Source organism: Chroicocephalus ridibundus, chromosome 2 (genome assembly GCF_963924245.1).
Source record: "Chroicocephalus ridibundus chromosome 2, bChrRid1.1, whole genome shotgun sequence".
Taxonomy (NCBI): Eukaryota; Metazoa; Chordata; class Aves; order Charadriiformes; family Laridae; genus Chroicocephalus; species Chroicocephalus ridibundus.
The window spans coordinates 52,515,228-52,529,175 of record NC_086285.1 but is presented as its reverse complement, the minus strand read 5'-3'; the positions used below and the strand labels follow the sequence as shown (position 1 = coordinate 52,529,175).

At 41.2% G+C, this 13,948-nt stretch overlaps 1 protein-coding gene across 3 annotated transcripts in view; it reads right to left on the bottom strand.

Moving 5' to 3' along the window:
* ELMO1 (engulfment and cell motility 1) overlaps positions 1-13,948 on the bottom strand; it is a 311,581-nt gene that overhangs the window by 243,646 nt on the left and 53,987 nt on the right. For all 3 annotated transcript variants that reach the window (XM_063325494.1, XM_063325495.1, XM_063325496.1), the window contains 2 exons: positions 5,551-5,591; positions 4,292-4,364 (listed from right to left, as the gene is read on the bottom strand). In XM_063325494.1, the coding sequence (XP_063181564.1) occupies positions 4,292-4,364; positions 5,551-5,591 (114 nt within the window). The remainder of the gene's footprint in view (positions 1-4,291; positions 4,365-5,550; positions 5,592-13,948) is intronic.

The window sequence follows — 13,948 nt, the reverse complement described above, 5'->3', positions numbered from 1 at the left end:
GTCCTTCAGTGAATCAGAAACCTTCATTATTGAGAATGTTTACTTCCAACTCACTGAAGTTCAATTAATCAGTGAAGACAGATGAATACTAAAAACGTGTAAGAAAAAAAGAAAAAAACACCTCCAAAATGCCCCAACCCTACAAGTGTCTCATTTCTTGTCCTGTCATTTGCATACAGTCCCACGCAGGGAGCCTGCAACGGCATGGTGGAATTTCACATGAATATACAATTACAGGTTGTATTCAGCACAAAATAGGTCACAAGCAAAGGCACCTTTGAGAAAGAACAAACACCAGGGACTTTACCCAGGTTCCCAGCTCAGGGAAAGCGGGGGGGTAGAAAGACGTCCCATCTGCAAACACAGCAAAGAGCTGAGTAACGACAACGGAAGCACGGTGGGGGCTGCTCCCTTTGCAAAATAGCACAAAAGTCTCTTGAAATTAATGGAGGGAACTCAGTGTCCCTCCACTTCATGCAATAACACGTTAAGAATGAAAGGGAAATGTGGGAGTCGGGAATGAAGGAGAAAAACACAGGGAGCCTTCACAGGCATCAGATGTAAAAAACTGAACACAATGAAATTGTGACTAAATAAAAATGGGCTGCAGTCAATAAACAGATGAATGAAATGTCCTTCTATTTAAAAGATAACAAAAAAAATGGCACCAGTATCATCACTGTGTGCTGGCTGAACACAGCTCGGCGCTGGCTCACAAAGCCCATTAGCAAAAGCGAGCCAGCCTTTTATTCCTGATAGTTGCTCTGGTGCAGGTTTAAGAGCCTTCTGCCCCTAGCAGTGAAGCCAGCTAGAACACTGTTCTTCCACAGCCCCACACTCCTGCAAGGCCCTCGTTGATAAACATTTTGGTTTATCACACCTTCAGATGTGACCAAACAACCATTTTTGAGGCTGCACTGTCATCTGAGCAGCTGCAACGATCCAGTTCCTTCACCATCTTTTTGTTTTTAGAGACCGAGTTTTTAGAGACTGATCCCTCCCAGACCCAGAGCCCACAGTGGGCAGTGCAGATGCACAAATGGATCTAGAGGAGCCAGGCCAAGTCTGCAAGGCCAAGAGTGAGCAACAATAAGGAACCAGGCATTCCCACCAACATGCTGCATCAGCCACTCGGGTGTATGTCCCTGGATTCCTAGTACTGCCAGCAGAGGAACGCAGTGGACAGATACCCAAGCTGCGGTTTTCAGCCCAGGAACACACATAGCACACAAAATTCTACAGCCATTTTCCGTTCTAAACCTGAGCTTGTCTAGGCTATGATGTTCCTGAGTTATTACGCCTGATGTCTGCAAGCATCTATTCAAGTACAACCTGGAAAGACTGAAGGAAAGGTGACTTTTTTATTCTCTGTTACATAGCATCTAGCACAATGAGATCCTGATTCAGAAGTCAGGCCTTTAGATGTTTGACCTACCAAAGAAATGGCCCTCCACGATAAGTAAACTCTTTAAAAAAACCCACACCTATTAATGTAATTAAAAATCAAATACATCCTGATCAAAACACCAGCTAGGCTTGAGCTTAGGCACTATGCCTGTGCTTGGTTTTCTTGTTCACATAACCTCTTATTTTATTTCTCACGTTTTTTAAAAAATTACTAAGATACATAATTAATAATTTCCACTGCGCTTTCAGGGGCACAGATATAGCCAAACCAGAACCCCAGAGGCAGAAATCCAAACTGCATCTGCTGTGATAAGCCCTATCTTTAGTATGAACCCTGGCTTACTCAAGATTTGTTAAAAGATCACCCTTATACTGTCTGAAGGAGTTATTGCTACTCCTGTAAAGGCATTTTTTGCAAAGAAGCAAGAAAAAAAAAAAGTAAGAGACAGAACTGCTTGGGCGTTGTTTTTATTTGTGTATGGTATAATCAGGAAATATAGGTCAGCTACAAAAGATAAAAAGTTCTGCATATGACAACCAAAACACAGATGCGCTGTTTGCCACCCAAAAACAAAAATATAATTGTAAGCCATGTGTTGACAGTCCCACATTTGTAACATTTTCACTTCAAAGTTTCTTGTTACTTTGTACGAGAATTCATTAATTGCTTTTCTTTATGGTAACTTTAAACACGGTGATATTTTAAAAAGGCATCTCTACCTGGAAGGCCATAAATCAGCAGTCACCCAGGCTCTGCAGAAACATGACCTATACATAATGCATACATACAGCCATACAATTCATCTTCGAGAGCACTGAAAAATATTTACTTATTAGAAGATGTCACTGTCACAAAAGAGCTCTGCTCATGCCCTACTAAGAGGCAGCGATGTGGACTTTAACAATTAGTGTTGTAGCTTCATTGAAGAGCGTGTGTTTGTCCTCATGCCTGGTGTTTTTCATGTTTTAATTCAGAAAGCAACAGTATCCTACTGCATTCAAACGAGGGAAAGTATGTAGAAGGGGTGATGGCCTATATAAGCCTCTCTTTATTGTCACTATCCAATAAGCAGTGACAAACAGTGAACAATATCTAATAAAAGTCACAGTCATCTGAGTAATACTAGTGGCATTTAGAGCTCTTCTCTCTTTTTTATGTGACTCAGAGTCAGACACTCTGCATATTTTCAGTAGGGAATAAACAAACTCAAAGTCCTCTCTGCAGTACAATCCAAAATGTTCTAGAAGACCATCATTTTCCACCCTTATTGCAAGTTAAAGCCAGCCAAAAGCCATCAGACTTCCTTTTATGCGGAAGAGAAAACACTTCTCTTCTCCAAAGCTGCAGGATCCTAACCACCAAAGGTGGAGGCAAAGCCCGGAAGATTCCTCCAATTGTATTAGTACAAATTCCTTCAACAAGCTCAAGTATTCACTCAATCCTGGCTTCTTGAAAAAATATTCACTGTACAATCAGAGTTTAAATGCCAGCAAGTTCAATTGTGTCTGGCTTATTGGAAAATGTTGTACTGCAATTCAGGGCAATTAGCAAAACAGTCTCACTATTTAATTTGGGTGGAGGCAAAACACAGCAGCCAATAATTACTTCAACAGTTTTCCTTGTGGTGGTCTTTGAAGTGTACGTCAATTGAAACTTGAAAAGAATGGAGAAAAAACACACAAGCGAAAAAAGGGGGATCCCACAACAAACTGTGACACATTGAAAAGGTTGTCTGGGGTGACAAAACAGTTAAATGAAAAACGGAAACTGGTCTGCTATTAAAAAAAAAGCATCACTATCTTATGAGCAACTGCTCTAGCTGTCTTGCTAAATTTAGTCTTTCTAAATACTCAACTGTGCGCAAGTTGCCTTTATTTCTTGAGTGGGGGTAAGAATTACCGCAAGAGAAAAGTTTGTCTCTCAGCTGCATTTAGCAGATCCTAAACAACTGTAAAATGCAAAACAAAACCAAAAGGCCCTTCTGCTTAAGAGTAAACCAAACTAAACTGATAGCAAGGTAAGCAAGAGCCATCTATGTCCATGCAGCTAAGCTCAGGTCTATTTAGCTCAAAATCCAGTGAGGGTAGGCAATCTGCATGCAGACTTAAGCAGGTTTTGAATAGTGTTCTTTTCCCATTGCTTAGAAATTCTACCTCTGCAGCACTGCTGTGTACACTCTTCCAAAGAATCTTTTTTTTTTTGCGCAATTTCTGTAATTTCAGCAATTCTATCAGTAATACTTGGAATGAACGTACTACTTGGTCTCATTCAGATGAGCATGTCCCATTCATTTAGACCAGACATTCCATTTTTATTACAGCTACAGCCATTCCATTACTCTGTGCTGAAATCATTGCATCACTTGCATGAATCACCTATTGCCACGCTATCTAGGGACCAAAAAAAATGAACTAACGTAACATACAGAACTGGGAAAGGACAAGACGGCAGACGGGAAGGAGTAGCAAATATTACACGGTTACTGAAACTTATTTCTACCTGATCAGCCAAAGAGGGAAGTGGCATGCGCTGAAGGTCTCCTCAGACTTCAAAGAGCCCTTTATGTTTTACATATTTCAATTTCCTGTACACCACTTGTCAGCAGAATACTAAACATGCATAAATACCAAAGCTGAAGGGCTCAGTGCTGAAGTCTCAAATGCAACAGACATGAAGGCCTTGGCACATTCAGACTTTTAGTTGCCTTTCCAAACAGAAGAAATCAGCGCAAAATCATTAAACCAGATCTCCTGGTACCTACCCTCTCATTGTCACCGCATTACGGAAAATACTCTATATTTTCAGATATTTTAATTTAAAATCATTTACTGTGGCAAACATTTTGATAGGCTATGCAAGAATTATGTTGAATGATTTACCTACCTTCTCTGTGATGTAGAAATTAGAACTATCAGCATGCTGCAGTGCAAATTGATCATGATTTGCAAGAGACCACCTTAGAAACATGAAAATAAATTAGTCACAAAATGACACCTTAAATACTCAAAAAGTACTCTTTACATATGATCAAACTCTTTACTATGTACTCTTTACTATGATCAAACCAAGTACCTCTCATTCGCATGTATTTCTCATACTTTTCTGTAGCTTTCACTGATGAGTTCCGAAGTTTAAGATAAAAGCATGCTCACAAAGGGAAAGCTTCAGTACAAATACATCCCATAAATAAGATCTTTTTCCTTTGCATCTCTGAAAAAAGGCCTAAACTTGACCATGGCTGAGAAAGAAGTTACATAACAAATACCTTCCTTCCAAGGGACAGATAAAAAGAAGAGTGGGGGGAGAAAGAAGAGAAACCACTTTGTCACTACAGTGACACTTCAGTGCTCCAGAAAAAGTTGACAATGATCTGAGATTCATTCCAGATCTACAAAAAATAGCAAGCATAGTTTTTGCTTGCAGTAATCAAGATCACTAAATCACTAAAACAGACACCAAAAAAATTTACAGTACCAGGATTTTATGCTAGCTTACACAACACAACCCGAATAGTATCAAGTTGATATATTACATTACACATAAGGTACCACCTTTTCAACTCAGCAGCAATTTGATTAATATAAATGAGTTTCTCCTGTGCGGTAGCACTTGCTTAAAAACAAATATTTGGTTTTGGGGACAAATATTTTTGTCCCCTAATATTAACATAGTAAAACAAAAGCAAGATATTTCTCTTAGCCAATTATTAGTTCATATTGCAGGACTCGTGATTAACATTTCGGTTTCATGTGAGCAGTCACATCAACTGGACCAGCTTACAGTAGCCACTAGAACCAGTGCTCAAAAATCAAAGCCACAGCCAGTGCTTTAGTTCCTTAACCCATGAATTGCAGGGACTGCAAGAGTAAAGTGAGTCGGTAAAACGCATCTCTGCAGAAAGGACACAAACAGCCTAAATGAGAGTCACCCACATGATGGAGCTGCAAGATGAGGTTCCTAACGAAGTAATTGATTCAAAATACAATGCAAATTCGAAGTCTGAAAAAACAACTGTAAGATTTAAGAAACCAATGACTAGTCATACAAGATATCTAAGGTTGTCTTCAGAAAAAATTATCTCCTGGTTGGTTTAATAGCTCAAAACCTATAGTATCTACTATATATTATATGGCAGAACTTACCCATCGCAGACTTCTTTTATTATTGAGGACAGTGGCTTTTTCTGGTTAAGGAAAAAAGACAGACAAAAAAAATATATCACCAAATTGGAATAGCCCTGAGTTCTTAAAATATGATTCCAAAATCACTGACTGCAAAGGACAAAACAAGTTAGTAGTATTTGATTTGTTGTTTAACATCAAGTTTGATAGGATTCAAAAAATTTTCTGCTGTTTTAGTCTGGTAATCTATAAAGACAGCAATTCTACACATACGTATGATGACATTATCAGTCCTTTTTGTCAACATTAGCCCATATGGCATCAACTCGGCTTCTCAACTGAGAAATCAAAGGGTCTTTTGTGTACATTGCATCTCATTACCCAACAGAAACAGAAGATTTAGATATCAACATGAGCGTTTTCCAGGAATGACATCTGAAGCAAGACGACATTCAATATTTTTAAACCTTCTTTTGTCCCTTTCAGCTATGGTCACGTGGTGACAGTAATCCTCTCTCCTAAATACACATATGCAGGTTCCCCTCTGATGAAACACCAGCTGGAAGGTGTTAAGATCCCAGATGCATCAGTTCTGCTTTATTCTCTGCATCTGCAAGCACGAGCATTTGGACTGACTGAAAACAGCTCTGTTGCTTTGGGTCCCAAAATAGAAGGAACAGTCTAGTCTGGTGATGTTGCAACGCTCTGAAAATTGTTAGGAACTCAGGGCGCACATGTAAGTGTTTTTAGAAGATTTCTGGCTGAAAGAAAAACGCATCTTTATAACACAAAACACACTTGAAGTTGCACAGCAAAAAGAAACAGACAAAATTTCACTTTTGGGTGACTACTGAGCCTTTTTTTCCTCCAATACTGGGTGATCACACAATGTGACATAGGTCTGTTGCTTTGTGAAAATTCCCCAAATCACCTAAACAGCACAGGACCCCCTCTCTACTTACTTCCAATAATCACAGTTCACTGAATTCTTAAAAAGCAAACAAAACAAACAAAACCCAAAAAACCCACCCTACAACAACCCATAAACCAACACTGTTGCCAAAGTAAGTAGTGTCCCTTTAGTGTTTACGGAAAAGTGCTTAGGCTAGAAGTGAACTCAGTAGCAGGGTACATGATGGGGAGGGAGAATTATTTTTTGCTTGGATGTTTTCTGAGCTGCATCATTCCATAGACAGAAAACCAGAGACGGGAATCCCTCATCAGGTCAAATTCCGGGAAGGATTTGTTATTTCAACCGCCAAGTCAACTAAGCCAGTTTATAAACAGAGAAAAGTGTAACACTAGATCATTTAAATCAAACATGAATGAAAGCATCTGCTGAAAGGATCCTATCCCCCTTGCCGTACCCTCTCAGTCCTTGGTTTCCATCCTTCCTCTTTGACTGCCATTATTATTTTCACATGAACATCCAGTTGAGCCACATCAAGGAACTTGACCAAATAAAAAAACTGGCCCAGTAAAAAGGAAAGAAATAGTTTTCATCTGGATCGCCTCATCTGACTTGCTATGTGCCTAAACGACTAGCAAATACTGCCACATGGGAGACAAGGCAAGAAGTGTGAAACTGCTCCCTGCTGCAGCAGCCAACACGTCCCTTCTCCACAGCAGCTTCTTTCTCCCTGTTGCGCTGGTTTAGCTGTTTGCGTAGCCATAGCCAGGCTGTGAAGCAGATCAGGCAGATCACACGAGAAAGAAAAAGAGTGTTTTCTTCCCACAATTTTTTAGCCTGATCGGTTCCTCAGTCTGGATTACTGAGTCATTTATGTGCGGCTGCTTTGACCTGCTGTCCTCCTCCCCAAGGGGTTTTGTAGCTTCTGCAATCCTGTGAAAGCAATCCCTGCTTCCAACCGCTCTCTTCCCTCTATCCTTCCCCAAAAAAATAAAGCCCCATTTTTCAGGAGGGACAGAGGGAAGAGGGAGGAGTACAGGTTTGTTTAGAGCGGGATAACACCAGTTTGCCATCCAGCTCACGTGTGCCAGCCTGCGGGCGAGCTGCTGCCCAGCGGAGCGAACAGCCTCCTTTTCTCTCCTCAGGATGCTACTGTGGGTCCCACTCCTGTCTTTCCCTATTTTGACAATTTTTTTTTTATCTGGGATATTAATTCCTTTTACAAACTTAATTGTTATCAGCCAACAGACTGAATACAATGGAGAATAAAAACAGTAACTGCCTCTCCTCCCTATTATTTCCCATAGGAACTATAGCTTCCCTTTGGACACTACGCCAAAGAGACACTTTAACAATCCAGCCCAGTAATATAAACACTGGGAGGGTTGCATACAATTACTTTCCAAGTCATTATTTTGGTACTTCTAAGTCCTCTATGCCACCAGGTTTCATGTCCTTTCTCGATCCTACTCATCTCCCTCCCCCTTTTCCTATTCTATATCACCTTTGTATTATTATATGATATTATTTGAAACGAAAAACTTAAAAACCCCAAACCCCTAAGCAATGAATCAACTAGAACTTCTAAGGGACAGTTAAAGAAAAACAAAATGGATCTTCAATAATAAAAATTATTAATACAGCCAGCCTTTCACAGTACTCTTTTGTCCTCCTGCGGTACTATTGCTACAACGCCGAAGTGACTAAGTACAACTTGGTTACCAGCAACAGGATGAAAAAAAGCAGAACTCTTTAGGGATAGAAAGTTTGGAATTACTAATTTGATAGCACTAGAGTGAGCTTTACAAATGAACAAGTGTAAAATAAATACCACTGCAATCCTAACAAGCTGCTGCTCCTAATCATCCCTTTGGTTGCACTCCCCCTACACATAAGTCTCCAGACAAAATTCTTTCCCCTTCCCTACCAAGGAGATAAATCGTCACCAGGACCCAGCTCGCAGCTGCAAGCGGGATGCGGCTGAATAAGGGCTGCCACGACTCCCCCTCCGCAATCCCTCTGGCCAGCGTGGGCTGTGGAAAGGCTCTGGCAGGCATCACATCCAGCGGGCAGCACTCCGGCCACCCTGCCCGGACACGGCCAGGCATCCGCACAAACAAAACACTTATTTGCTCCGGGAGTGACAGGCGGGCAAGCGACCAGCTCCCGTGGCCCCTTCCCAGCCAGCCCACAGCCCTGTCCAGAATCCCTTCGCGTTCCTGCTACCGCAGGCTGTCAGAGACCTATATATCTATGCTCAGGCAACAGGACACGACCGTTCACTGCATGTATGGGAATGTCGCAGTACCAGAAGATAAACACAAGTGAGCTTTTTTGCTTTTTTTCTTTTTCCGCAGAGTAAATCCACTCAGCAGGCCATTCAGAGATACTTTTTTTTTTTTTTTGCCTGGCTGTAAATATTTGCCTGATGTCAAAGACAATGGACTTGATGTTTTTGTTATTTTAATCTTCATCAAATCATGTTTGTGGAAATTTACATAATATCTTTGCTGCATTTACAGTTCTGAAAAGTTGAATTCACCTTGTTTGTCAATGTACTTTAAAGAATTCCTTATAATCAGACAATCCAAAAATATTTCAAAGTTTTTCCTTCGCTGAAGTTAGTATTTTGTGCTAATGCATTTCAGTTTTTGGTTTTCACCTCTATGTCCTCCCCTACACTAGTAAAATTGAAGTGTGCTTTTACACGTGCTGAGATGCTCATTTAAAGCTCTAAGAAGATCAAGCTGTAGCTTTAATGCATGAAATAACACAGATCAAAGTGAATCTTACACTCCCTATAGCAGATAACCCCTTCAGCTAACATATCGCAGCCATCTGTGCTGAACACATCAGTTAGCATAAAAGTATTTTCCTAGGGTAGGTAGTAAATTGATATCTGAAATTCAGTGGAAAACGGTAACGGGGCATTATTGTGACTTATTGATCCGCACACACAGGGAGAATCCTGCCATTGACACCAAGCATAGCCAGCACTAGAGCTGGCGTGAATTTACACACCCGATGAAGCTTTATCTGCATGGACTAGTTAGTACAGGTGTCTGAGCTGCTGGCTAAGCATAGCCCTAACGACACCCACCATGCAGTAATACCTCGTCACCACTTCTGTGCTCCCCTGCAGGCATCTCTCAGGTCAGGTCTCCAGGTTTTGTGTGCTAAGATGCACAAAGATCCTTATCTTTTGAGTACCTGCCCTTCCTACTTGTGCAATATTTTGTAGCACTTCTGAAGTAACCTGCAGAACACAGACAGATTTCCCACTCCGACTTCCTCCCCAGTTTCACCCTTTCATGCCACTCACACCTTGGGGTCCCCATAGAGGTAACCAGTCACCAGGAAGCACTAAGCACAGGCATGCAAGAGCGTAGGCTGGGTGAGTCCAGACCACTGTTTTGTTCCAGGGAAATTGTGGGATGAGCAAAAGAAAGCCAAGAACATTCAATACACCAGTACTGACCAAGCCCTAGCTCCAGTTCAAGCCACCAGTATGCTAACCTGGGTTTAAAGCACTTCCAAATCAAATAGCGTGTGTGTGTCTGGGAATTGTTAAGAGGACAGAAGCCTAAATCTGGGTAGAAACCTGTGTTATGCGTGCAGTTCAGATATACTTTGATTGTGCTATATCAGGGAATTGTATACAGGTTTCTTTCAGGCCAAGGTTGAGCATCTTTCCTTTTCAAATTTCCTTTTCATTGGTTATTCTTTTTCTGTTTTTTTAGGGGTTTTTTTGTTGTTTGTTGGGTTGGTTTTTGTTGGGTTTTCTTTTTTTTTTTTTTTGACAATCATTGGGATATCACTTTCCCTGGCTGACACCTTTTAATCACAGAAGTAACAAGAAAACCCTTAACCCTTGCTGTCATTAAGCTTATCACAGAAGAACAGCAGATGCAGCACATCTGTTAGTGGAAAACACTCAGCACTAAAAAAAAAAAAAAATAAATAAAAGTTCTGTTGCTGGTCTGTGCATCTGTCAAAAAACAGAATCTCAAGCCAGTAAATACACCATTCTGTCTATAATTAATGATACTAACAAATCTTTTAGTGCAAAAGTCATTTTAGTGGCTATTAAAAAAACCCAGAAAAATACCTCTTTTCACAATCAGTGGAGGCTTCATCTGTTACTGTCATACACCAAGGGCTACAGAAACAGAAGCAGGACTGTCTGGTGGCAAACACCAGATGCTGGGACACCTGGGTCCTTGACTCACTACTTCGCCACTGGTTTCACATGATTTAAGAGGCAAGGTTTTCTGTAAAGGGGAGGTACTGGAGAGGTTTGGGCTTCAGCCTCCTCAACCTGCTCTGAACCATGCTGGGAATCAACTCTCTCCATTGACTACAATAGAGTATCAGTGAGAGCAGACTTGTTAATTAGGCATCGGGCACCTGCAAAAGATGGAGAAGAGGATTTCCCTGGCTCAGGATAGCATCAGAGGGAGTATATGAAGAACAGGGACACTCTGTTAGAGAGACCACAAAACCCAGCCAAGGCCAGATCAACACCACACAGCTCTGCCTGTGCAGCAACACAACCCAAGGCAGGAAACTTTCACGCCCCAGAGCTGACAGGCAAAACCCTCAGCCAGTGCAGCCTGCTGACGACAGAGAGCTTTTATTGGCTCAGTTCACAGCCCTTCGGGTGGCAGTTTTGACGTTGTCAGTAGAAACGCTTTGGTATAAATATAGCAGTCGGGGTTCTGCAGAGCGCACAAGACTTGGGGAAGCCCAGGTGTTCACGTCCTCTGCCCCTTCACTCTCAGCTGCAGCTTCCTCAGTTACTCCCTTCCCTCCTCCAAAGACATCCTCACTCCTAAATCTGCATTTCACTGGATCTAAGCATTGCCCCACAGATCATCTGTTTTGGATGTTAAAGTGACTGCACAACAAGGAAGCAGTGAAACATAACGTTATTTAAAAAAAAAAAATAATCCAGAATTTTACAATTTTACAAAACAAAAAGGAAACTTCTTACTCCACATCTAGTGTCTTAACAAGGCATACCATTCCCTGTTTCCTCAAGTACTTCGCAAACCAGGACGCCAAAAACTCCCACTCAAGAGTACTAAAGAGTTATAAAACACCTAGGGACCTACAGCTGTGGGTTACAGCACGTTTGCGTGCAACATACTCATACCACATATTTAAAATAGTTAAAATACAGCTTAAAATACAAAGCAGGGCTTTAAGATGTGGCTCTTCACACAACCACTTTATTAGGTGAGCATACCTTTGAAAACTGAATGAAGAAACCTCAAACCCACAGCTCAGGACTGACACGCTGCTGGCCTACCAGGGTAGAAAAGTCTCTACGTGAAGGCACAAAAAATTTATACCGTGGGATTTTTAGTATTACTCTCTTTTGTACTACAATCTTGGAGCGCTATAAGGAGTATATAATTGAATCATAAACTGTGCCTGGATACTCCAGCTGGCCAGAATGTGAATGAAGTACCTTGTAATTTATTCACTGGTGTGTAACTCCAGGAATCTCATCATTACACATTTCCTTTAAATACAGCAGAATTAACTTTTAAGGGATGAAAATCCTGCTGTTTCTTCAGATTTTTTTTTCAGATGCAACAATCTTACAATCATGTGCAGCCTTCATCTTGAAAACACCATTAGCTGCAGGCAGCAAAATTCACACGTCAATGGGGAGGTTCTGGCTAGCACTATGGGGCTAACAAAATCAGAGCCAGAAAAAAAAATATGTAAAAAGCCCCCAGAAAACCCAAACCAAAACCAAGGAGAGAATTAACAAAGTGTTTCATCTCTTACTTAAAATACTACTTCCTGAATATCCTTTATGTTGGAGATCAGGAACACTGGGACACTATTTCTGCAGGGCCTCAAGTGTCTCCTGGCTCTATTCCCACTTCTATTAAAAAAATATTTAACTGTCTACTGCTAATGTTTCCTAAAGTAGAAAACAGCACCAAGCAGAAAGCATAACAGCATCCATTAGACTGTAACTCACTAAATATTTCTGTTCTCCCCCATTTCTTTTCCAATTTCTAACCCTTCTTCACAGTTATTTCCTCTTCAATCTAGTAAGCTTTGCCCCTGTCTCTATATTCAACAGTATTAAGACAATTTTTTTATGTATTTCTCAGTGATGAGGGCCCAGCCACGCACCACAGGACGTCATTTCACAGCCTTGAAAGATTCCAACCAACCAGTGGGAATGTGACTTTGGACAAGCCAGACTATTAAAACGTAAATGCGATGATAACATTGCCCTTTTATCCAGGATGGCTGGCTGCCACCACAGCAAAGAACCGGAGCTCTAGTGATGACTACTCCAACCCCGCAGTCCTATAAGAAAACAAATCATATTTTTCAGCACCCATTGTAATTAATAATGATTGGTTCATTACGTTAACAAAGCACTATTAAAAAAAAATTGAGACGTTTCATTAGTGCAACAAAGAAAATGGCACATTAAATTAGTGGATATGATTTCCTTACCAGTTCTATTAATAATCCCTGACGGTAACAAAACTGAACGGATTATAAAAATGTGAAATATTTTCACTATGTTTATACGCTGGTTAGTATCTGCTTTATGAACAGTTTCATCTTTGGTTTTGTGAAGCTGAAAACCTGACAGGTACAGCAAGGAGCAATAAAACTCATGAAACTATTGTTACCATCTGTTTAACACCTGAAAGCCCTACCTTTAGCAAAGCGGCTTAAGCTAGCTGAGTGTTTTCCAATCTTTTTGAAAAGGCAGACACCTTTTGGCTCATCTGTCTTTGGGTACATTTCCCATCAGGAGCAACCAAGGTCCTCCCTTCAGGATGGCTGATACAGGCTGATACACAGCTGCAGTGGCCGTCCTCAAGCACTAACTCCCTTCTCCGACCTGACATAAGGGAGCTGCTGCCAACAACTCCAAGCAGGGAACACTTTTATAAGTCAGTGTAAGATTTATTCCCCACACCCCTCTGCGAGCTGCTTCCTAGTCCTCTAGCTTCAAGGAGCTGAGATCTTGTCAGCTGTTAAAGGCACTGACATTTCCCTGAACCACTTTAAACTCACAATGTGCAGTAACACTGGAAATCTTCACAACGTTCATACCAAAAAGCGCCCGTAGCTCCAGCTACTGCAATACTATTACACTTTTTGGATTAGAGCTCATATAGTTTTGCAGGTTTGTGGGAAGGAGGTTAAGAGCCTCTCTCTCCCTTCATCCCCTCAGCACTAAACCCCTTGATTTTGAGGGAGTCAGAAGTAAGCGCAGGGAGCGACACTTCATGGTACAGCCTCTGGTACCGAGAGACATCAATATCCCTTTCTTCTTCCCCACTTGAACGGTGGTGGTGCTCACTAATACTGCATACGTTTAGACTCCTGATGCTAGGGTTGTATCAGTATACTGCTATTACTAGTGACAGCACTTGCAGAAACTACAGCTATTCTTAGTCCACACACATGGCAGAAGTGATGTGCTACTTTCTTTTCTCTAATTAAGCATTTCACAACCCC